Raw genomic sequence first — 25726 nt, forward strand, 5'->3', positions numbered from 1 at the left:
CAGCAAAACACCCAGAAGTTTTCTTTGTCATAGATCTGTAGTGCTGGTAAGCAACTGAGTTGTTGACTGGGGGGTGGTGGAAATCAGTGCATGATAATTTCTGCTTTAAATGCAGAATATTATGTCAATTTTGGGTCCGTAGCTTTGTCTATGACTGGGTATGGAAGTTTTATTATCAGCATGTAGTAGTCTTGGGAGGAATTTTTAGCAGCAGAGTATCACATAGGTGGCTGCCTTTAGAGTTTACGGTAAAAGGAGACAAGTATGGCTTGCTGTTTTAAGTTTCGTAGCATTGCTTTGGTTTGAGATGTGCTAAATATGGTCCCACTATGTAAAAACAAAACATATATAGATCTCGTAATTTCGGGTAGCGTACCCACTTGTACAAACAACTGAGTTTAAGCTGAAAAATATCTATAAAGTGTAATGCCTTTTCAGATTCTTCCTGATGTGAACGATATGTCAATTCGATATAGAAAGAGTTTTTATCCATAGATGTGAGCGTATTTTATTTTCAGAAATGTGGGCAATTACTTCGAAATGCCTTGGATTATATTTTTTTCTTTAAAAATACCTAATTTCCTCCTTATTCTGTTATTCAGAATACTGCATTAAAACAACTCGGTAAAAGTCAAGTTTGCTGTAAGAATAGGGTTTTCTCCAACTAAACCAGCCCCCTTACTTAGGGCCTCATTTTATAGCATGTAGCCTGTATCGGGAAGAGAAGGAAAACAGTACTTCTCATACATGGCAGAAGCAGCCCTACCACCAGTAAACAAACAGTGAAAATTATCCAAACACTGTCAAGATTGTTGCAACAGTCTCACAATAACTGCTTTAAGAGACCTTTGACTGAAAGCCTCAGCAGACCTGAAATCAGCTAACTGCTTGAGTTTTTTTTTTTTTTTTCCTTGGCGGGAGGGGTAGGGAGGGAAGGGGAAGGCTGAGGAGGGGAACACAGTTTTGCACTAATTTTTCAAACTCCTTTGGGCGAATCATTGACAGAATTCACAATTTCTGAAGCATGATGAAAGCCCTCAATTAAAACCAGAAGGCAGTACGACTTCCTATCTGAGTTTGAAGGCAGTGACTAAAATAGACATTCAAAGTCTTTGTTTTGAAATACATTGACCAATTCCAATGGACCTTGCATCTCCTCGAGCAATATGGTACTGGAAATAAGTATCTGGCAGTGAGAAATTACAGGAGAAGAAGGACCAATTCAGAGTTACCAGGTAATATGACTTATATTCTACTTTTCCCATCCCTGCATCCTCTTTTGGCTCTAGCAGTAGTGTTCCTTCAAACATAAATTATTTTCTCCTCTAATTTTTCCATGAAGGGTCACAAAGGAACATCTCAGAGGAGGAGAGCAGGAGCCCTGAGCTTGCTGCATGTATCTGGGAGGTAGGAACTCTTTTCCTCCCTTTTTTAAGAAGAACACCCCAAACTCGGGCAGTTGTTTTGTTTCTTTGGTTTTCGTTCTGAGATACGGAGTTAATTTATCTTTAATTAAATTATTTTAATTGCCTTTGAAAGAAGAGTTGCAAGCTATAGAGACTGACTCTCAGGAAATTCTAGCTCAGTGGGCGCAGAAACGATTCATTGGCACTGTAGCAGCAGCTGCTGGGCTGTGCTCCATCCTTGAGCTATAGTGAGCACCTCTAGTACAGCCAGCAGTTTGTCTGCTTTAATAACCAGTTAATCTTGACCTTGTTGCCAGCTGGGGCTGTTCTTAGGCAGTGGTCACCAGTCTGCAGCACATGGGTTGAGTTAATAATTTTTCCTTCAAAAGCAAAGAATTCCAGATACTTATCCTATGTATTAAAATGTAGAACACTGCTACTACTCCCCTGAGCTAATTACTGCTCTTGCCTTTCATTAGCAAGTGTCCTGCTTTTTGTCACTTAAACTGCCCTGAAAAGACTAAGTTATTGCTGTGTCTTGCACAATGCCCAGCTTGCACTTGTAGTGGAAGTAGCCACAGCAGCAGAAGTATTTCGTGTCCAGCAACATCGCTGGATTGTCTAAAGGATAACTTCTCTGGGAGGGAACTGTAAAAAAAAAAAAAAAAAAAAATCAGCTAATGGTGTCCACAGCAGCATGCTCCTAAATCTTGCAAAACAGCTTTCCCTCGGTGCCCCTGTGATGGCACTTCTCTACAGTGCAGGCACCACACTGACTCAGGCAGTTAGCAAAACAGAACCTATGAAATATATGCTACAAAATAAATAATCTGGATAGAAAAGTGCATAGAAAATGCAAAAGATTAAATTTTGGAGCTTTGGCCTTTCTTACTTGCAAGATCAAAAAAAAATAACTCAGGTACTAAAGGTTCTAAAATTCTTCAGGTTCTAAAATTGCTTTCTAAAATAGGTACTTCCTCTGCCTTAGAGACAAGAAATCCGTAGCCATTGAGGGACTGACCTCTACAGTAGAGGACAAAAAAACCTGTATGGTTAAGAGCTTCTAAAGCACGAAGTTTGCATGCAGTAGTCTAGTTCAATGTATTTCAAATCATGCTGCAGTGCTCTGTGTGCCCACCTTAGTTTATAGATTGACTGGAGAATTCTTTCAGAAGCTTAAGTTCTGCATTATATATGAATTTGAGGTTGAAAGAAGCAGTTCCCTTTTAATCATGGCCTATAATAGAAATTATTAGAGTGCAGGAAGCTCCTGAATAGCCTGTCTTAAGCAGAATTTCATTCTTTACTACTCTAACAGTATAAATCCAAGTTATGCATAAGGTTAGTGGTTTTTAGGATTTGCACACTAGTATTCCTTCAGAAAGCTGCATTTTTAACTAATCAACCCTATTGCAACTGGCAGCAGACTGTCTTTAACTCCATTCTGCAAGAAGCTTTCAAAGAAGAACTGGTCAGTGAGAAAGGAGAGGTAGTGCACCCCCCCCTTCCAGCAAGCTTTAATAAGTCATTGCTGATCCAGGCACTTCCAGGAACTCAGTCCTGTTTCTGCTCTAGCTTTCTCTGAAAGCTGCATGGTGCCCTCGAGTGGCTGAAGTGCATGTCTTTTCCCCCACAGAGCTTACTAAATGCAATCACGTTAGCTTCCAGGTTCTTGCTTAACTAAACAGACTGGTTTTTACATACTTAGCAAAGAGAATAAAACCTTTAGTTAAAAACAAATCAAACTACAGGAAGAAAGCCTAACTATAGCTGTGTAAGTGGGGTTCTGATCCAGATCATGTTTAGGCTGAAGACTATAATGCTTTACATGGTCAAAACAATTACTTTTAAAATAATAAATCTGCAAACAGAAGGTTTTACCTGTAGTTTAATATTTATATACTGATGGATAGCACCTAGAGGCCCCAATCAACAGTTGAGGTCCCCTTCAATGTTGCATATAGACATGTCTCTGCCCCAAAGAGCTTACAGTCTAAGTAGTCCAGAAGTGGCAGAAAATAATAACCATGCTTTCTTTTGTAGAAGAGAAACTCAGCTCTAACACAGGTCAAGTGATTTGCCTGTTCTAAGGCACAGACTGTGGTGGGAATTAAGCAAGCATTGTTTTAGTCTCTACTGCATGTCTCAGTTAAAAGATGCTCCTTCTGCTCTACGCTACTTTTCTCTTAAAAAAATCACAATTAGCTCTTTGAGAAATCTCATCCTAAAGTTGATTAAAGTTCAGGACTGTTCTCTAAGTCAAGGTGAGAGCTGCAGGAGTAGAACAAAGAACATACGTGTCAGAAGTGTAGCTGCTTCTCATTTTTTGTGGTCATCTCACAGCTTTGGGAGCTAAAGCTGCCACAAGACAAGCTGCTCTGCATGCTATCTATGTTAGATTGGAATTGTAATTCCTGTCTTGTCAATATTCAGTAGGTTTTGTTCTACAGGCTGCAAAAGAGGCCCAAATCTTAGAAAACAGTACCACTGATGCAGTACTAGAACAAACACGTTCTGCCCTTTGCCAGGTCCCAATATATGAACACAGCTCCTTGTTGGTGAATGCAATCAAGGCAAGACAGGTAGAGTTGGTAGAGATGCAGGAGAGCTCTTCACCCTGGGCACTGTCTGAACTTAGCCTCTATTCTCTTTTCTGGGGCTAGGGATAGGCTCCTGTATTCATTTTACACTTCTGAGGAGGAGCCAGTGGTAAGATACGGGCTTGGGTTTACAAGAGACATAACATTTTATTTTAGCTTTGGTAACAAGGTCTTGGCTTGGAGATAGCAACAGGTTCCATTTATTGTGATGTGCATCAGCAAACCAAAGTAAACGAAGTTGAAGGATGCACATTGCTGAGTAGGCCATTATCTACCAATGTAGATAACTGCAGCTAATGGAAAAAGGATAAAGCTATTATGACTTTGCATTTTAAACTAAATAATCTGTTTCATACCTGAAAGCTTTTGAATCAGCACCAATCTCATTGCAAAAATCACTGCCACCTGGTAAGTCACTAGTCCTATGTCTTTTTTCAAACATGCATAAAACAAGATTTCTTATGCTCCAGGTTTACAAGGACAACTGAAGGGTAAGAGTGAATAGCCATTAGCAGATAAATTACTTAACAGTAGTCAATATAAACACACATACTTCACCTGTATAAAGCTATATGTTAATTCACAAGTTAAATTGTATTGATAGATAGTGGAGGTGACAATATACAATGAAAATGTTAAAAGTATCAACACTTGAAAAATAGTCTTGCTTTGGCTAGGGAGCTCTATTTATATATAAATGTGAATGAAGCAGCACTGACCATAAAAGCTGACCAGTCACGGACAGTTACGCATACAAAAAGTGATCAGTTTTCAGCTATTGCACAAGTAGTGACACACTAAGACATACACAGTAGGATTTTTACAAAATGACATCAGAAACAAGGAACTGCATGCACCATTTTTCAAGGCCTTATGTGAACTGTACATACACAAGAGTTACTATATATTGTGAATACATCGTGGTTGAATATAAATTCACATAAGATCAAAGGAAAGGATTAATCTGTAAATAGGAAAAGATCAATTTCCACCAGTTTACACTTTATTTTATTCAGAAGGTTTCTTAGCATGTACACTATTCTGGATAATATGCGTGACACCACTTCAGAGTAAAGAGAGGTTTCATGTAAGCATAATCTTAAATGCTTTGGTAACTGGATATTCCCAAGGAACAGGTTTTGTTGAACCAAACTGATTACTACTAAAATGTGAATGTGACTATTATTCTGAATAGAAGGATATAGTATATGGCTAATCATTTCACATATTTTCACAAGATTAAAAAAGAAAACTTTTCAAGTGGATTGGGCTCTCTAAGCACAAGTAAAACCACTGATAGCATGGTGTACATTATTAACATTTAAAACCCTGATCAAAATGACTTCAGAATAATTGTGCATTTCCCCAAATACAACAGGTTGGCAACTGAGGAAGGAAATGAAATATTGAATGAATAAGTAGGTGTAAGAGGTGTAAATTCTCTCCGTACCACAAATTTTATAATAAAATACTGCTGTATATTTTAACTTTAGACATAAGCATTTTCATATCGTGAGTCTGGTTTGTTTCTAAATGACTGAAAGTTTCAGCTAAAAAGGTGTTTACACAATATACACATTTCATTACTTACAGAGAAATAAGCTTAAAATTTCATATTAAAAACCTGGGATACAGTAGGGTTAGTAGCACCATGAAAAATGTTTTTCAAAACTGCAGTCTTGTTATTTTAAACATACTCAGTGCGTTGTGTTTTTCTTTATTCTCTTGGTAGATCAAAAAGGTGCCATTTTGGTACAGGGAGAGAAATGAAAAATTTCATCTTCTGATCCTTTGTGAACCTCAAGCCTCTTTTCTGTTTCCAAGAGGTCAATTCTTTCTTCTCATCTTAGTCCTGTTGTCAAATACGTACCAAACAACCCTTAGCTTGGCACGAGTGAGGTACACTTGAATTTGCGTGGTTAAAACAGTTTGGATTTGTTTTTTCTTTTCTTTCTGCACAGTAGCACCATTGTTACAGCTGGAGGACAGTGCATCTTAGGAATTTTCAACTGTTTTATAAAACATCTTCCAAGATGTTACGTCTTCTTCATGCAAACTTGACAACGACTAATACGCGTCCTCAAGTCTCCAGCTTTCAGTGTCTCTGACTGAGGTTTACTGGGTGACAGACAAAAAGGTAAGGCTAGGTTAGCTTTTTCTTTGTTAACAGAACTGTAACTCTAAACTTCTACTTAATTTAACAGTTGAAGGTAAAACGGAAGTGCATAAGTGGGAATTAGTCCAGTATTTAAGGATTTTTCTTAGGAGGGTTCTTTCTGGATATCCTCACAGCAGGTGACAGAAGCTCAGTTTTGTCCAGTATCCCCATATGGAGAAGGTATGCTATAATCAACTACTTCAGTTCAGCATGTGATGGACCAAAGCACAGATGAATACTCAACTGAGTAGAAAGCAAATTTTGTACATTAGAGACAGTATTTCTGGGGGCCATAGTGTACTTTGCCCCTTTCATGAAAAATGCATTTGGAATCGTTGGTTCCTCAGATGAAGGGTATTGTAACAATCCATAAGAAACACTGCTACAGTGAGATTTGTATATTTAAGTGATGAATTTAACAAGTAATTTTCTTCTATTCTGTAGAAGGTAGGAGGTAGTAATATAACATACTTATGGAATATGAATGTTCACACAGAATAAGAGCCATTCTTGATTTTTTTTTTTTGCAAGTTGAATTTCTGGGTGACAGCAAATGGTAGAGACCAGAAAATTCAAAGGTCCATAGTAATTACTAGTAGGCAGTTTTCACCAGTGAATTACCACTAATAAACTACCCTGAAAACTTGGTGATGATTACTTAATGTACATCAAATATTACAGTGTAATTGTTACACAAAACCCAATCAGAGGCCACTACTACCCTATCAAGACTGTGCACATTGCCAGTCCTGTACCACAAGGCTATATTTTCCAATTTGGTGGCAGTGGAAAGATTTATGAGGCTTTTATTAGGTACACAAACAAAACAGTAGCATTTTGTTCTATGAAAGAAGATGCTTTTTCAAAGAAAAAAATGAGTATGCTGATCAAGTAGAAAGCGAAAATCTGGAGGAACTGAAATTCTGATGGCAGAGAAGCCAGTGGTGTCCTGATCCTTCTGTAGAGTACTTTCTGTAGAGTACTGGAAAAAATGCTTGCTAGGGAGGGTATGGAACCTCCTTCAAACAAGATTTTTGAAAACAGGTTATATGACCATCTACCTTAAAAGGTTTAAGTACAGTTGATTTTGCCCTGGGGCTGAGAATGGACTATGCAGATTTTCCCCAATTTCCCCTCAAGTTTAAATATTTCAGTCTATTTAAAGGCATGCAAAGAAGAAAACAACAACAAAATCAATCTTTTAGGCTTGATTACAGTCACTACAGTCAGACTACTCTCAGAGAAGGTCCTACTAAATATGAATTAAGAGTTGACTTACAAAGAATCTGACTCCTTCCAGAACAATGTGCCCTCACAAGTTTTTACATAATATAAAAGGCTTACCCTAGCACACACTTGAAAAACTGGTTGTGAGGGGGAAAAACAAATTATTTCCCTAATACCCTGTAAACACATCTCTTTTGATCTTAGGAATAAATATGCTCTCTAAAGATTTAAGTCTGGAATAAAGCACTATACAAGAAACAGGTTTTCTTACCTGAACATTTCTGACACTTCAACAGTCGCCAGCCAGAAACTGTATGAATTGGCATAGTAGTTACAAGTGCCACGACCATGGCACTCGATAAACGGAGCTGAGCGGAATTCTTCTAAACAGGATCCAGGTGATGCCAAGGCCTGTCCAGAGCCTTCTGCTCCAGCGCTAGTGTGCTGAGGTAGTAGGGAAGAAAGAAATGCACATGCACACAAGAAACTTAGAGTAGGAGCTAAAAAATAATAGCATAGCATTCAACTGCTAGAAAATCCACTGTTTTTTCATTCTTGGTTGAGATGTTGTGACACCAGACACCTCCATAAATACCCTTGCAAAGGCAGGACTTAAAAAGCATTATTAGTTACTCTGCTCTCTGTATCTTGGAAAATTGTTATTAATCTTGGCTACCAAGGTTGGTAATTGAAGGTAAAGGCTTTCTCTAATGACGACTATACTTGACTTTAACAGAAAGTCCTAAAGCAGCTAGTTGAGGATACAAAGAGGTAATAGTCACTTCTGGAGTGGGAGGCAATTCTTACCATCATAAAAGAGTAACCGATCCAAAGGGAGTCCCAGCCTGGAGGACACGAAGGAATCTGAATGGTTTGACTGTGGACCGCTATCACCATAGCAGGAGCTTCACACACAACACATCTGGACACAGAATAATCAGAGAAACGTGACATTAAAATGCATGCTTTATTAAGAGTTATAACACAGGGAAAGGGAGAACTAGCTGGTTAGGGGCTGTTCTATTAATCCAGATTTCAGCTTCTTAACGTATCTTGTAACTGCAGTAAGACCCTAGTTCCGAGTGCAAGATCTGCCTCTATTTCCACTAACAACGCTGGGTAAAATACAGCAGCAGTTCCTGAAACAAAAAGTGGAAGCTCCAAGTCCCCAGGTAAATGCCTTAATCCTAGAGCTGCTGGCTCCCATGTTCTCTTTCCTGTTCATGATGATCCTGCACTCATACTTCCTTGGGCGAGAAGAGCTCTTAGAACATTTCAGCCTCTAAGGATCTGCATGTAGGCAGCCTTTTGAGACAACGGACGCTTTAAAACAGACTCTTTTCCCAGTATTTCCTAAAGCAAAACAGGACATTAATCTCACAATATCCAACATGCAGGTTGGAACCATGTGGTTAAGACATTTTATTTATTTATCTAGATACTTAAAAAAGAGACTGTGATAGCCTGCTTTGTCTCACCGGCTAATGAATGGCTGAATGCTCTGCCCAGTCAGTGGCTCCATGCTCATTGGCATTGGCTCTGGAGTTGATAGCCAGTAGGAATAGTCATTCCTTGATGCAAAATTACAAACGTTGTTGATGTTGCAGAACATGAAGGGCATAGTGCTAAAACGTCTAAGGCAGCTCCCAGCAGTACCTAAAGAATAAGATACATAAAATGTGACAGTAAAGTTTTAATTTCATTGTTTTTAGCAGTTTTTCAAGAACAGTAATTGTGTATTCTTCCTCTTCACCTGTGTGCACAGCATGTGTTATCGAATTGTCACATGTGGGGAAAAAAACTCTCAGATTTGGTTTACATTCTTTCATCCTGAATTATTATGCACAGCTTCTGGAGGCAGTAGATCTTAGCATGCATTCCCCATCCTCATTTAAGTAATCTCCAGGATGATCATTTCTTCAGAGAACCAGAGCATCGGAAGAAACATCTACAACCTCTTTCCCCTTAAAGACAGCATACACCATTTCTCACCCAAATCCTGGCCGTGAGCTCTCTCATTTCCTTGCACATATAAAAGAGAGAATCCATCATATATTCTTGACGTTCCTTGTGGACAAAATGGTGTATCTCTAGTCTGGCTGTGCCGAGTTATAAGAAATCCATGAGCAACGGAAGCTGTTCCAGGAGGCCCAGGTGGGCCTTGTAAGCCATCAGGACCAGGGGGGCCCTGTATTCCTCGTGAACCTATTCACACAAGAAAAACACAACACGGTATTTATTAACACTGTTGCTTGCTCTTTCAGGAATAACGTAGCTCTGAAAGGAAGGATGGTGTAGTGATTATGGTGCTTGTAAGTTCGGGGACCCTGGTATCAGCTAACTCCATCTTCCTTAAACCATTTTTTTTTTCTTGTGAGGTTGATCAAATCATGAACTAATTGTAACAGTGCAACTTTCTGGCATCATAGGGGCGTTGTGAAGTTAAATATGTTCAGAGCTGTGAGGCACTAAGATAACAACTGCAATGGACATGGCAGCCACTGAAATAAGTCCAAAGCAGCTTCCCAAATCCAAAACATACTCATCTGCCTGTGCAGCTTGGTAAGATAAAGCTGAAACATCTTGCTCAAAATCACAAAATAGATTGCAGAGCCAGAACAGAAACGATTCTCACTGAAACGTGCCCTGACAACACCTGAGCTAAAGCCCACCAAAATGAACAGAAAAGCTGGTCTCAGTTTTGGAGTAGGTGACAAAAAGTGGAAATGGGCTAGAATAATCTTCAATGAGACCAAGAAGAGTCGTATGACTGAACAAAATATCAGAAAAGGCATTTGTTCGTGAACAACAAAAATATCAGAATGTATAACTACAAATATTTAGACTATTTTATCCCATGATCATTATTATGTTTTTTCACTTAAAATAATATTAACAGATTTCATAGAGGTATTCAGAGAAAAAGAAAACAAGCATTGTGGATTTTTGTACTGTTTTAATTGTTTAAATTCTAATATTTTTCCTCCCAAGCTGCAATATAGAACTACCATGATATGCATCTTCTGCTTTAGAAAACTGTTCCAGTGCTGAATCTGATTTCTTTTCTCAAATGAGTAATCCTAAACAGTGGCTGCATAGTAGCTTCATCTCTGCATATGATGAAATCTTTTCCTTTGTTAAGTCTGATTTTCTCCATTCACAAGTTCCTTGTAAAGTGAAAGTTATTTCACTAATCTCTCATTTCTGTTTCTTACTTTCCTCATTTTTTGCTGTTCACCATCATTGTTGCAAAGGGGATGCCATTACTCTTGAAACGAAGTGTTCTACAGTATTACTCAGCAATGACTAGCAATGTGCTGATTTCCAAGAATGTTCCAAACCAAAGTGTGTTCAGCAGCGTCACATTTTTTCACTGAGAAAATCCCAAAATTATTATTTTATTATCTCATGAGGCAAATCTTGCTTCCCAGTATTAGCCCACACTCAACAGGGCGCACGTCTTTCTCGAGTCGGTTCTCACAGGACAAACACAGTACCTGGTTGGCCTGGAAGACCTCTCTCTCCTTTACGTCCTGATGGACCATCAAAACCAGGGAGACCATCTCTGCCTGGATCCCCAGGAACACCAATTGGACCTAGAACAGGCAAATGTGAAAGTGAAATAAATCTCGCTACAGAAATCTTTAAACTACATAGGGCTCATCTGTCATTTCTTCAAGATACACTAGACAAGAACAGACCATTAAACCAGATGTATGTGCTACAATCCCACATTTTTCTATTATCTCTTGCTGAATTCAGTAACTTGTCTCTGCAGCCCATACTAAGTGACACACATTGCAACTTGCAGTCAGCTATACTGCTTAGTTGTTTTCCCTGCAGCCACCTAGAACCATACCTGGCAATCCCTGTGGTCCTGGCAATCCGGGTGGCCCTTTTGACCCAGGCTGGCCTGGAGGACCAGGGGGACCAGGGTCACCTTTGACAACAATGCTTCGTCCAATGGTACCTGGTAAACCTGGGGGACCTAAAAGAAAGCAACTTAGTATTAGGTAACCCAAGGCAGAAGAGAGCATTAAAGATGGTTGCAGTAGCACACTATTTCTGTAATTCTTTACTGCAAAGTCAGCAGCCAAGAGCTCTATCACTACAAAAAGTGTAATTGTATATGAAAGGCAAAAAAGTGCTCCTGGTGGCACAAAAGACACCTCTTGCAGGGGTTAATCCAGGTAGACTGGATGCAGAGTATAAAATACAGTAGGATTAATTGTAGGGCTAAAAGTTATAGCCTGGAATCGTTTAAGGTGTTGCTCTCTTAACTACTGCCATTGCTGGCTGAGATCCGCACAGTCCTACATCTGCATAACAAAATCTACCAGCAAGGGACCAAAGTGACAATAACGCTACCCAAGACTCCTACCTGGTGGGCCTGGTAATCCTTGACTGCCCGTGAGGCCAGCGGGTCCTGCAGGTCCAGTGGGACCCTTCATACCTGAAGCATAAAGTTCATATGGTCACACAGTGAAGGAACATGCCGTCTTACAAAATCTGCTGCAGGAATGGCCAAAATAAGGCTTCTTTCCTCCCTGAGGGGCTGTTACTGAATCTACAGGTTTTCACTTAAAATGGTAGTTAAATACCTGGGAATCCTGGAACACCTGGAACCCCGGGATCGCCCTTCATTCCATTCAGACCAGGACGACCAGGATCCCCCTGAACAGAACAGCTTCACGTTATTCACTCATCTCTCCAGTAGTTTCAGAAAAACAAAAAAGCTGTGGCTAGGGGACAAATAAGCACATTTTGGGTCTCTGAAGTAGTGCTTTGGAGGGCTGAGGCCTTGCATTCTGCCTGCTCCCTGCCTGGTGCAGCAGGTGCTGTCAGAGAACACTGGAACGTGAACAGCTCCAATGGGAATGTAATGGGGAAAATCTGCCCAGGTACTGGGGGATAATGAAGGGTAAGACCCCCTATCTTGATACGAGGCAGGATATTAGCTACCACCACATTTTGGCTTTTATTTTACCACGGTAAAATGCATGTTCCACCCAAACATGTTCAGTTTTTATTACATTTAAAAGCAAACTAACAGAAAACCATTTCTTGTCCTACCTGGCGTCCAGGTGGTCCTTGATCTCCCTTTTGACCAGTCAGGCCAGGTGGGCCAGGCTGACCTGGATTCCCTTTTTCCCCTTTAAGTCCTCCATTGCCTGGTGGCCCCCGCGGACCTTCTGGGCCTGGCGAACCTTAACATTGTGGAACAAATATGCACATGTCAGTACTTGTCAACTGTTCTCCCCAGGATTGTGCCTTCAGTGTAAAAAAACAAATAAAATTGGCTTGACTTCCCATTTATATTTCAATGCTGAATTCAAATAGAATAAACTAAAGGGAAAACAAATAGAGGGATTATTTGTACTACCCAAATCAGGAACCAGGCCTCCTGGTATAGCTGATGAAGAGGAGCAGGTCTTTCCGGAAGGCAGTGCAACTCACCTGCATTAGAGGCTTACCAGTGACCAGGCAGCTGGCTTTAGTAGAAGCCAAGAAACCCCAAATTAGATGGTACAAATATCCCCTCCGCTGACCTGCGTTGCATTCACTGTCTCTTAACAGACTCAATAATGTAAAATATTGCTGCTTTTTTGCTGTTGGAATTTGTAATACCTGCTGAGGAGTCTAGTGTACACTGTCTACTGACTGCTGGGCAGCAGGAAGCCCCTCATTCTGTCTTGCCTGAATACTAATTGGAGTTGCAGGCACTACCTTCTGCTCAGTGACCCTCCCTCCAGCTGATTTGTCTGTCTTTAGTAGAATTATGCTCTGTAAATCCAAGAAGAACTGGGCCAGTCTTTAAATATTTTCCCTTTGAAACGGCCACGTTAATCCAAAAGAAAGGAGTGGTTTTAAATGAAACCTAGGTATTTGGAGCTCTGGAAAATGAGACCCCATCTTTATGCCACCGCCTAAATAGAAAGCAACTTATGGCAAAACAAACTGTAAGCAAGCGCAGCAACGGCTAATAACACTTTACAAGTTAGATCTCATAATTGGATTAACAAAAGGATCTCTTTGCAGGACAGCACTATGACATTTCTCCCCCGTAGTACAACAAATCTAATAACATTTAGCAGTGTGCTATATTTTCAGTTCTTCTGAAGCCTCTAAGAATTTAAAATGTCCTTTGAAACCCTCATGGTCTATGTTCAGTGGATAAATTTGATGAGCTGTATTTATGCATGCAAATCTGAGTGTAGAATTCATTCCAAAAATACCTTTTTAAAATAAGAGCCATTTTGTACTGTATTTCACACATATCCTATTGCAGTTTCAGCTACAGAAAACATCCCATCATGCAAGAGTTTGTGTTCATTCTGTTCTTTTAAACCGGTCCAGTACTGTACACATGCAAATAATAACAGGTTACCATCTGAGGCATGCTAATCAAACACATACAATCTTGCAGGGTAACCACAGTCCTTAAAAAACTAATCACAGAATTACAGGAAAACATCCGTTTCTCTTACATCAAATGCAAGGCAGTAAAATAAATTGACTGAGTTAAGAGTCTAACCTGGAGGACCTGGAAGGATCAGAGTTCACCAAAGCCCAATGATCGATGTTAGAAGGGTCAGACATCACACAGTACAAAACAAGATTACTAGTTAGAAATAGTACAGATGACAGCATATACACTACACATCAACCCATTTCACCAGCATATTTTGTATTTACAATATAATCCACATGCATGCATAAAACCATACATGAGTACACAACAATATGTATTTTCAGATACAAGTTATTCTGGTGACTAGGCTCTACTAAGACTAATTTGACACTTCATTTAATGGCAAACTTAAAGCTTTACTAAATGTGTTATTGCTTTAACACTACGGCTGAGGCTTGCCACTGGTTAGTCCTACTCACAATGGGGTTTAGGCTATGTAACCATTTCACTGACAATATTCAGCACTCCCAGGGCCTGGAGCTTGGCAAATACACAGGGAAATTGTGAATGACAGCTTATTTTTGAAAAAAAATCTGCTTTGGGCAGGGCAGAAGTGTGATTAATACAGGGACTTAACACTACTAATCAGGTAATAGTGTCAACTAACTGTGAATAAAACTCTAGGACTGAAAAGTAGGCAGATATCCTCCCCAAAACAGTAAGCAGAATTGATATGGATCAGAAGGGCTGCAAATGCTATCAGCAAAAATACAGGGGAATTAACAAATTTGTAATTTGTCATCTACTGTTAGCATTACTTTTTCTTAATAAAAATACCCCAAGATGCTAATTTACCTGTTTAAAGTTATGGAAAATGTGATAACATTTGATAACACATAACATGTGATAACATCCTTAGAAAAATGGTTTAAATGTAAGCTGCTTGTCCCTACCATGCTCCTGAATTAATATGTAATATTAATATGATTAATATTAATATGGCTCCTGTCCCACTCGCATCTTTCATGTCAGTGAAATGATTTAAATGTATGAATGTATAACCATGCAATTTACAGCTAAAAACTACAATAAATACATATCAGGTTTACCTTGGTGCACTATTTCTTACATATTTGGTAAATCATTTTAAATACTAGGTGTAATACAGCTGTTAAAAATAATGACATGGACATTTCATTGTTGCTGTTAAGTACTCATAAACTTTATTTTACTGTTAGATAAGTTTTGCTATGATTTATCAGTCTCTCCTATACGTGTCAATTATTGAATGCTGGCTGGGTACAGTCACAGCGTGGAACAAAATACGAAGCAATGGGTAAGTTCCTCTCCGCATAGCCATAATGGGAGCCTTCCTTGAAAGTGTGGTTACTGCTTGTGTGACCATGATTTAGTTAAAAGATAAAGCCATATTTTTTTTCCCCAATGATTTCATAAAGCTAAATGTGTATTTAGGTTTTGAAACATCAGGGGCTACCACATTTGATACCTCTCAGTGCTTAAGACAGCATGCTAAAATCTTCCTTTGTTGAATTTCACTCACAGTTCTTTCATTCCTAAAAATCATCATAGCAAAACTTAAAAACTGCGTTATTAAGTAGATATGCCAAGTCATTTTTAATCTAGACGTAAATGGTAGAGTCTTCCCAAGAGCTGGCTTGTACTACATGCTGATACGGTAAAATTAAGACAAGCTTGTGAAAATTACCATGTTCTTGCCAATCCTGTTCCTGCTCCTCCTCTCCTCCTCCCTAGTGGTACGGAGGAGATGGCTGTGTGCTTCATTTTCATTAAATACATGTTAGAGCAAGAGCTTTCCTCATTTCCTCTAACCATGTGCTGGTGAAACAAAACAATGGAAATAAGGATTTCTCTACAATGTAAAAACACTCTACATTGGGAATGTAAAACATTACAATTGCTCTGTGTAACTTTCCTATGGAGCCTCTTGGTATAGAAGCACCTAATTCATTTATGTCACTTCAGAGCATCCAAAATCAACAGCAGCAGGTGTTACAAAAAATGAATACTGTCATTTGTCGAAGCTGCAAAACACAATTATACAGCAAAGGCACAGGAAGACAGCACAGTACGCTTAAAAAATAGGAAAAATAGTCTATCTTTTTTTTTCAGCTGCTCTGGGAATAAATAGGCTAAAACAACTTTCACAGTCAGGGACACTATAAAAGCCTTGCAAATCTGGACCCACATGACATGACCCTCCATCATGGGGAACGCTGTCCTTCCAGTCCTACAACAACATGGAGGAAGAGTCTGAAAGCCAGCTCTAAACTCTTCTTTTCTACCACAAATTAAAAGGTACGTATGAAAAATGACTCAGCATATCTACATTTAGACACTAAAAAAGTACATACTTCATATCTTCATGCAAAGTTATTATTTTGGAGTTAAGGGGCTAACCTGAGGGACCTGGGAGTAGGGGGTCAGAGTTCACCAAGGTCATCATTAGAACAAGGGAAAAACATCAAAATTGTTAGAAATGTCAACAAACTAACATATTCAACTAAACCTTTCTTTTTAGATTTAGCTCAATATTCCTTTACATACAGTATGCAAAACACCAAACTATTATTATTCATTGCAATGAAAACTAGACATATGGAATAACAGCAATGTTATGTTGCCCTGGAAATTGACTTCATTTTATCATTGATTAATCAATCCCTCCCAACACCATCTATCCAAATTTGTTTTAGGGGCAACCCAGCTGAAGTCAGAGCGCTTTACCATGTTTGACCTCATCGCTTTTATTAATCTTAGAATATACCCAGAAGTCAACAACAAACAGTATACGAATACAACTTCTGTTTTTATTTATGTCCCTGGAAGGGGAGTAATTTGACAGCCAGACAACTGCTTTTATGACTAGCTGCCTTATGTTGAAACGTTACAAAAATCAGCATTTCAACAATAGACTGTGTTATCATTTGAAACAAAAGGCTAGAGTGCTGATTGTACCAGAACTGTAATAATAGTTTGGTTTGTCCACATTAGTTCACGCATAACTGAGTGAAACAAATGCTTTACTTTATTCATTGCATGCAACAAAAATGGAAATCAGAGAAAGAAAGAGAGGAAGAGAGAGAACATGGCTGAGCAGAACCTCACTGGTTGTTGTTTTTTTCCCCAATGCTCATAAAACTACACAAAATGAGTACCACCACTCCTCTGCTTCCCCATTCAATTTGAGTCAGTAACCACCCAATTTATACAGAGAGGTGTAAACAGGATGAGAAGCTTCAGAAAAACAGCAGTGCTACAGCAGAGCATAGAATCTCAATTAGTAGTTTTATTAAACGTCAGGAGATGCTTAGCTGGTTTACTGTTTTTTTATTTTTTAAGGTATCAGAATCAAGCCTGAGGAAAAAAAAGGAATCTTAAAGTCTTCCCAAGTGTTCACTGTAAAACTAAATTATCCCTTGATATCTAAAGTGAAAAACACACTTGTGGCAGCTATTTTACAAATACACTAGCTCAAAACTGACTTTTCCCAAACAAATCTTTGAACAACAGAAAAATCTGAGGTCAGAGTTTGAGGATGCAAATAAATTGAGGCAAACAAACATTTTATGACAAAAATCAAATTCTAAAACAAGCAAGGAAGTTGCTCAGCTATGTTAACTCAGCATGGTGAGTTTTTCATTCCCAGAATTAGTTGGTGCAGGAACAAAATGCAAACATGGAATGGAAGGATGAACACAGCATGATGGTGCACTGAATCCATGGGAGCCACATGACATAATGGAGCAATGACTTATGTTACATGACCCGAGGATGAAGAGGCAGCTATCCAATTTGATCATGCTGTGATGCTAACGTGAATTTGATTTTCATGACTCTTAAAATGATGGATTTGTTACTTTTGTTTTTTGTGTGCGATGACATTTGCAGGATTGTCACATGATCAGCAAAGGTATCAGATGTTCAAAAGTCGGTATCGTGCTCGCTAGATGATTTCTGTGACAGCATGCGGAGAATCTCACATTTATTAAAACACGTTTTTGCTGCCAGGTATCAGAAACGAATAGAAACTGAGGATGTTTTATTTTTAGATACTGTCACTTCTGGCAACAAAATCCTCTGGTTGCCCATAAAAAGACCTATGCCATGAGGCTTGAACTTACCATCCAAATAAATTGACAAAGTCTAAACCCTGATAACCTAGCAGCAAAATGCAAGAGTACTGGCAGATGTTGATGGGTATGGATCACACTCTTACCTGGTCTTCCTGGAACACCTGGTGGGCCAGGGCTACCTTTAGGACCTTCCAGAGGTGGCCCTGGTAATCCTGGTGGACCCGGTGGACCCTGTAGGCCAGGGAATCCTTGGAAACCTGGTTCTCCTTTCAGACCTGGAAGTCCAGGGGGTCCTGGTGGGCCAGGTAACCCCAGTTCACCTTTTTGCCCTGTAAAACCAAACAGACGTATTTATGAATACTGTTACAAACTGATATGTGGAAATGTCAGTTTGCAGAGCTATTTCTCTCTCTTGATTAAGAAGGTGCAAGTCTGGCCACGACTCATCTCATTTTTGGAGTCAGAAAGTACAAAAATCAAACTAACAAATTCAGAAAAGAATTGGGGCCAATAATTCTTGCAGGACAAAGTGCTATAGCTTTTGAAACATTAAAAGATCTTACAAAGTCTCACTTTACTACTCAGTGACACTAATTTATAATCATCCTCTGAGTTTATGAACCTATGAGCAATGCTTTTTATGAGCTTTATATACCTGCAAAGAAATCTGTGAATATTAAGACTTCTTTATTTTTTGGAGACACCACTGAAAGTTAAGATGTGCAAAATTTTCAAATACGTTTAGGGAATTTAGGAACGCTACTGGAAAGTAATACAACTTAGGTTGTAAAGTCGCTTTTGAAAATATAGCAGACATTTTCAAAGCAGCTTCATTTGCCATCCGGTGTAGGAATGCTTTATTTATTGAGACAGATCAGCAAAGTTCCACAAAATGCAGTAGACTCAATTGTCCTGGGTGGATTTATTTTGTCTGCATAATTCTAAGTTACAAAATTCAACTCATTAATGAGTGTCTATTACCTTTGTTAACTGAAAATGATCTACCGTGGAAAAAAAAAAGAAAGGTTCTTTCTTTTCTACATTCATTTGTTGCAGAAGAAACGTCTTTTTTTTTTTTTTTTTTTTTTAAGTACATACAATTTCCATTCACCTTTTTTTTAAACAAAGAACAGCAAGAAACTCTACCTGATAATCCTGGGAGTCCTGGAGGTCCTGGGCGCCCAAAACCTGGTAGACCTGAAAAGACACAGTTTCATTTAATAATGAACATTTAGCTTTCAAGTCTCCACAAGTAGGAATACAAGACTGCAAAGGATGAAAGTGCAGTTCATCTAAATCTCTGATTACTTGAGACTATCAGGATTCTTATTTACTCCCAGAGTCCACACCAAAACTAGAGATTTTACTTCAAAATGTATCTGTGACTTTCATAAATATTTCCATTCCTTCCCAAGATGCTCTTTCAGACTTTGTGGTTTAATATATTTGCATTTCTGGTAGGGGTTCTCATTTTAGGGCAGACGTTATGCCACTAGTTCATTCTGTAACTGAGCTGAAGCAGTACAGGTACCACTGAATACAAGAATAAGGCTTCATGCTGAATTCATGGAATAAAAATCCAAGAGCTGTTTGAATTCTCATCCTGTGCTTCACAGGCAACTTGGCAGCATCCTTTGTGAACCATTCAGCAGCTAGGAACCACAGAAGCAATTTTGAAGGTGCATGGGTAGTTACAGGAAAAATGGAATAGATAAAGCAGGATGTTACAGCAGAGACTGAAGAGGAGAAAACAAGAACAAAGGACACCTAACCTGGCTCGCCCTTCTGACCAGCTGGTCCGGGGATGCCGTCTCGACCAGGCTGACCCTTTTCCCCTGGAGGACCAGGAGGGCCAGGACGACCAATATCACCTAAAAGGAGTATACAACACATTAGAACAATAATGGCTAACCTGCAATAAAATAAAATAAATAGCACGCATCCCCTGAATCTGGAAGCGTGACGATGTAATTTCAAATTTACAAGGGTGTAATCTTAAAATTAAAACCTCTCTATCTCTCCCCTGACAATTTAGAAAAGACATTTAGGCCCATGATCTTTTAAGCAGTTGACTAAAAATAATATAAAGCTTTTCTTTAGCATAAATTGGAATTTTTCCCCTATAAAAAGAGGTTAGACCACTGGAATACACAAACAAAGCTGGTAAATACTGAAACAGTTAGCTACTTGCTTCAATGGCTTATGATATGATTACCACAGCAGTCAAAAGCTGTGAAAAACAAGTTAAAACTTCTTTCTTTTCTGTTTCATTTCAGTGAAAAGATTGTGCACAATGGTGTTTGAGCATGCATGTACACATAGATACATTTTCACCACATTAATAAGAAGAAAGGAAGTGGCTTCATGTGTTATGCTTTTCACAGAAGCAGCTGACCTCTGCAGCACTGCTCATGCTCACCTACTGGCCCAGGTGGTCCAGGCAGACCAGGGTTACCTGGAGGCCCCTCGATACCTTTTGGTCCTGGAATTCCTGGAGTGCCTGTACAGTACAGACATTTCAATTAAAAAATTGGCATTTTAGCAGATTTTGAAACACTATAAGCTGAGATGCTCTGAGCAATAAATCAGCTAATTGTATCAAGATACTGCATTTATGCCCATTTTTCAGATTTAGAGCTGATCAAGGAGATGAATTATAAAGCAAAGAATGTACAGAAACAAAATGTACTACTATGACTGTCCTTACTGCTACTTTGAAGACTCTTCTTAGTTGCTGAGTGCCAGTGGCTGAGGACAGAATCAGTCTGGCAGTCTGTTAGAAAATAACCATTCTAGAGACAAGTATTGCTTGTTGACAAAAAGTGCAGGCATTATGAACTACGGCTGGCCAGTCCTTCCCCAATCCTCTTTTCCTTTATTGAAAGAGGATCTTAAGAAAAATGGTCTTAGTATTTATAACTGATTCTTACCCCTACAGCATGAACTGAGTGGAAGGTAAAAAAACAATCAACCTGTTGGAATATGTCTGCTCTGAACATCATCTGAGCCTGAGCAAGGTAGTGCCCGAATGCACCATTTTGACCGTTCACAGTTTTTGAGGCATGACATGAAGCACAGGTTAAATGCTTTCAGGTTCACGGCCAGGTTTTGTTTTCTGCTAAGCTTCTTGCTGCCATGACTACACTATTATAAATTCCCTGATTTCCTATGTTAAAGAAAGCTCAAGCATGCTTGCAGAACAGCCTTTACTGCTGCAAATGCAGCATAAACAAAAACCTTGCCTTTTTAAGCTATATTTAGGATGTCAGTAAATTGAGAAGTGAAAGAACTGACATATATCATCCATGAACAATCTCTATTAATATTTCCAGCGAAGAGTACAAAACCTAACTTCATTATGTTTCAGAAAGATTTCTCTTTAGAACATTTTTTTAGACAATAAACACGATAAAAAGCCCAGCTTTCCTGATTACACTTTTTTCTCTTTATTGATTCATGAAGGAAAAACAGAGCCAAACACAGGTATTTTGTGGGTCAGGAGAGGAGAATACAACCACTGCGGGGAGTGGAAAGCATTGGCTCACACAACTATTACCTCCCCTCAAAGCAGATGGGTGATTTCAGAAGGCAGTCTGAAGTGATGCATTCACACACTTACACTTGCAGTGACAGTTCCAACAGCACAAAGCTTAGAAACACCAGATTGCTAGAAACTTTCGAGAGAAGATGCAGCCCTCCACCAATTACCCACTGTGTTTAGAGATATATATATATATACACACCAATATAAAAGAGCAAGAGGGAAAAGAAAAAAAAATCCTGTTCAGAATTACCTGGGAATCCAGGAAGGCCTGGCTCTCCTTTTGCACCTGGATTGCCTGGCAGTCCAGGCAAACCAGGATTTCCAGCTACACCTTTACTGCCTGGACTACCTGGGTATCCAGGCAAACCAAGATCACCCTGGAAAATATTAAGCAGAAATAAGAAGCCAGTCTTTGTAGGATGAGTAATTTATTTTTGTATGTTCCCAGTCTTACTGTCACAAAAAGGCCACCATTATATTGTGCACATTTCTTCTTATATCCAGTTAATGTTAACAATCTCACAAAAAATTAGTTGCAAATAGCATATGCAAAGACGTTAACAATTTCCCCCTTCAATTTGTTTATATACCATATCATAGCTTTTTTTCAAAAGTAACATACATTAAAAAAACAAACAAACAAACAAACAACACACACCACAAAACAGAACTATTCTCTTTTCTTGCAGAATAGCCAGATTTTTAAGTCTTTGACAGTGGAGTTTAATTTTGAATGTAACCAGAAAAACGTCACTGCTGTATCTCAATCATACAGCACCTCAATGTTGTATCAACATTTTCAGTTTGCCAGCAGAGCTTTCTCCTAAGCAAATCTTCGACTTCTATTAAGAAAACCAAGCACTTTCTAGCTCTTTGACACTAGTGATGATGTGAGAAAGGAAAGTCAAATTATTTTGCACACACCTGTGCAATCCTGATGCATTCCTATTTAATTCTACACTGTTGTACTCACATGCCAGTTCATCTACTGGGCTTTCCTAGATGTTTTGGAAGTTTGACATTCAAAAATCCTTGACAACTTTAAAAGTTTTAGCCATAAACAAATGTTAAACCTTAAAGGTTATTTGGGTTACCAACGTTTTGAACAGAATGTGTATAATGTTTGAACAGAATGAACAGTAATTAATTAAAAGCATTTTAAAGTAGAAGAAAAATGGCCTCACTTCTGAATTTACACATAATGATGTATGTGACAATTAGAAAATGAACAAAAACCAGGAGAACTTTGGTCTTCTATAAAATCTACCAAAAAGTTGGTCTATTGCTTTTGTCTTGACAGACCCACATAACATTTTCAACATGTTTAAGGCCACCTGCTATTTACCTAGCTGTAGGGATTTAAAAGCAATCTTCTACTCCCTATTGTGGTTTATTCTCTGCCCAAGCTGCACAATCCCCCTAGAGCATCAAAACTACTTTCACAACAAAACTGAGAGGATCATGGCACTAGCTGGAAAATAAGCAGCACATTTTAAGAAGCCAAGATTCTTTGACTAGGCAGTACCCCGTGATAATGCAGAAATAAAAAAGAAATATGTGGAGCTTCAATCATGCATTGTTTTTGGTAAATTAATTGCTATTCAACATCACTTATAAGGTATCAAGTGAAGTCTACTAGCTATTCCGTTTCTGTCACTTTTTTGTGGGTGACAGAAAGGATGATATAGGCAAGTGTTAGTACAAGTGTTTCACAAATTTTAATCAGCATTAAACATGATATATCAATTCCTTAGTAATTTATTCTTAAGTGCATATTGTTTTAACTTTTTTCTAGAATTAACTGCTTCATGAGACTTAGGAACAAAGATACTCACTGTATAAATCCCTATCAACTATCAAAATGTCAGCAGGTATCAATGCAAACCAGGCTACTAACTGAACACAAATTGGAAGGTCTGGTAAACAGTCTTCTGCTCTAACCAGGTTAAACGTTATATAAATGTTTTCACCAGTAAAATTAGAAATTTTTGCTCCCACCTGAAAATAACTGACTACAGGAAATCCTGCTTGTTATAAATACATTTATATACATATTTATCATTAACATAACATTAACATAATATTTATTGTAACATATACTAAAATATAGTTAAAAAATCAACACAGAATCTGATTTTCTCATTTAATTTTCTATTGAAGAATTTTGTAAAATGTACCTTTGGTCCAGGGATACCAGGAATACCAATGCTTGAAAGTCCAGGGTCACCTTTCTCCCCTTTCAACCCAGGAAATCCAGCAGGCCCAGGCTGCCCTGGACGTCCTGCTATTCCTTGGCTGCCTTTAATCCCTGGGGGACCTGTCCAAATTATAAGATGCACGTTTTATAAACATAAACAAACTTCTGCAGTGGTTTAGAGAAGTCACTCAAATTATACCCACTCATCAACTGAACTAGAAAGGACCAACAATATCACCGGTTGATTCTGAATACTTAATGTGTGTGTTGTCTTTTTTTGTTTAAAAAACTAGAACAATTATCTAAAATCTCTCTCAGCTTTTTCATGACACCTCTAAGATTTCTTTTTTCATTCTTAATTTACACAAATCCGAACATCTCCTTTTACTACCTAGGTACAATTTAATACTAGAATCCTCAGAAAGTGAAAGTTTTGTTTCAGCAGCCTTTCTAAAGAAATGAATTCACTTTGTCCTTCCCCTTTTATCATTCTATCTGATATCCCTCTACCAAAAGCTGGGTTTATCAATTTTTTTCTGAACTGTTTCATAGAATGGAGTGTGAGAAATCAGAAGATGAAAATTACAAGATGTAGATAAATCTGCTTCTACTTTTGCAAGCACTTTAAAATAATACACATTTACAATATATGAGCTATTTGAATTTTCTGTTTTAATGGGTATTTCCGATTTCTTATGTACTACTTTAACAATGTGTACATAGGACTTTTATATTCCTCATGTGCATTCCTATTCAAGTTTGTTATTAGGTACTGCACACAAGCAGGTCCACCTTTGTATCATATAAATGAAAAGCACTAGCCAAGATGGTGTAAAATACAAGACTGGTAACTAACCTGGAAGGCCCATCTCTCCCATGGCACCTTTTAACCCTGGAGGTCCTGTCGGTCCTGGCTGCCCAGGAAGCCCCGTGTCTCCTTTGATGCCTAGGAAAGTTGTGGGTTTAGTTAATTAATGACAATAATTAAAAAATTCTGATATTTATGTGCTGTCATACAAATATGCCTGCCATCTAATTACAAAGGCAATGGATTTTGAGTTGGTTTAGGCCTCAAACTTCTTCTACATGCTTTTTCTCCATTTGTAGTGAAATTTTAAACTTCTTCAGTTCTGTGCCAGGACAGGACAACTTCTTCTCTACTCTGAAGATTAGTCTGATGAAATGGGTCAAATCTCAGTCAATGATTTAGTAACCATCTGAAATAATTTAGTACCAGTGTGACTTGGTCTCCTGTGAATTGTTTTGCAGAATGAACACATTATCTCTTCTTCATTTGCAATAGGTATTCAGGAGCTTTTATCAGGAAATTAAATGTGACCTACAATGCTCTAACTAGTTTGAGTCCCGGATGGTAAAAAAAAACACTCCCAAAGCCCAGCAAGGTATTTAGAGCAAGACCTACATCAGACATAGTGAGGAAAGATTCAAGATTTCAGATCATGTGTGATAGCTGTAGGAAAAAGCACTGCAATACAGAATTTGTTTTCTTGATCCCTGCAATTCTTGAAAGCAAAGATGCGACATCCAGACAGCCTTCAAAATACACTCAATTGGCCATTTGCAAAGTGCAAGTATAATGATTAACAATGTAAGAAATGAAGGTAAAAAGAACACGCACGTCCTGTTGGCAAATCCCGCAGTCACGTTGCTTATTCAAGCAACAAGCACTTATCCACTCATCCTACAGGTAGTCCTAATGTCTTTTAGGAGGAAAGAGCTCAAAAGCATGCTGTTTGGATAATGATTTTAATAGCCCAAAACTGTGCTGCAGCTTTAAGTGTAAATCCTTATGCTTTGCTTAGATATGCCTGGATTAACATCCCAATCTCATGGTATAAAAATGCATGAAATGTTTTTACATAGCAAAACTATCCGAGACCTGGTTTACTTACCCGGCAACCCTGGTGCACCTGGGGGACCACTAAGTCCTGGTGGTCCTGGGTCGCCTTGGAGACCTTGATAACCTTTCTGCCCTGATAGACCAGGAATACCTTAAATAAAAACATATATTTCATTATTATTATTATTACTACTTCTACAGTATAT

At 38.6% G+C, this 25726-nt stretch overlaps 1 protein-coding gene across 1 annotated transcript in view; it reads right to left on the reverse strand.

Annotated features, from left to right (window-relative positions):
* Positions 1 to 3276: 3276 nt before the first annotated feature.
* Positions 3277 to 25726, reverse strand: part of COL4A5 (collagen type IV alpha 5 chain) — an 83685-nt gene continuing 61235 nt past the window's right edge. The window contains exons 34-51 of the mRNA XM_080553524.1: positions 25573 to 25671; positions 24516 to 24605; positions 23640 to 23779; positions 21713 to 21839; positions 20338 to 20418; positions 19691 to 19789; positions 19065 to 19115; positions 18062 to 18247; positions 12465 to 12598; positions 11993 to 12065; positions 11773 to 11844; positions 11251 to 11379; positions 10889 to 10987; positions 9384 to 9596; positions 8870 to 9047; positions 8199 to 8313; positions 7663 to 7835; positions 3277 to 6124 (exon numbers count right to left, since the gene is read on the reverse strand). Coding sequence (XP_080409650.1) covers positions 6043 to 6124; positions 7663 to 7835; positions 8199 to 8313; positions 8870 to 9047; positions 9384 to 9596; positions 10889 to 10987; positions 11251 to 11379; positions 11773 to 11844; positions 11993 to 12065; positions 12465 to 12598; positions 18062 to 18247; positions 19065 to 19115; positions 19691 to 19789; positions 20338 to 20418; positions 21713 to 21839; positions 23640 to 23779; positions 24516 to 24605; positions 25573 to 25671 — 2141 coding nt within the window. The 3' untranslated portion in view covers positions 3277 to 6042. The remainder of the gene's footprint in view (positions 6125 to 7662; positions 7836 to 8198; positions 8314 to 8869; positions 9048 to 9383; positions 9597 to 10888; positions 10988 to 11250; positions 11380 to 11772; positions 11845 to 11992; positions 12066 to 12464; positions 12599 to 18061; positions 18248 to 19064; positions 19116 to 19690; positions 19790 to 20337; positions 20419 to 21712; positions 21840 to 23639; positions 23780 to 24515; positions 24606 to 25572; positions 25672 to 25726) is intronic.

This window comes from Anser brachyrhynchus (genome assembly GCF_964034855.1).
Source record: "Anser brachyrhynchus genome assembly, chromosome: 13".
NCBI lineage: Eukaryota > Metazoa > Chordata > Aves > Anseriformes > Anatidae > Anser > Anser brachyrhynchus.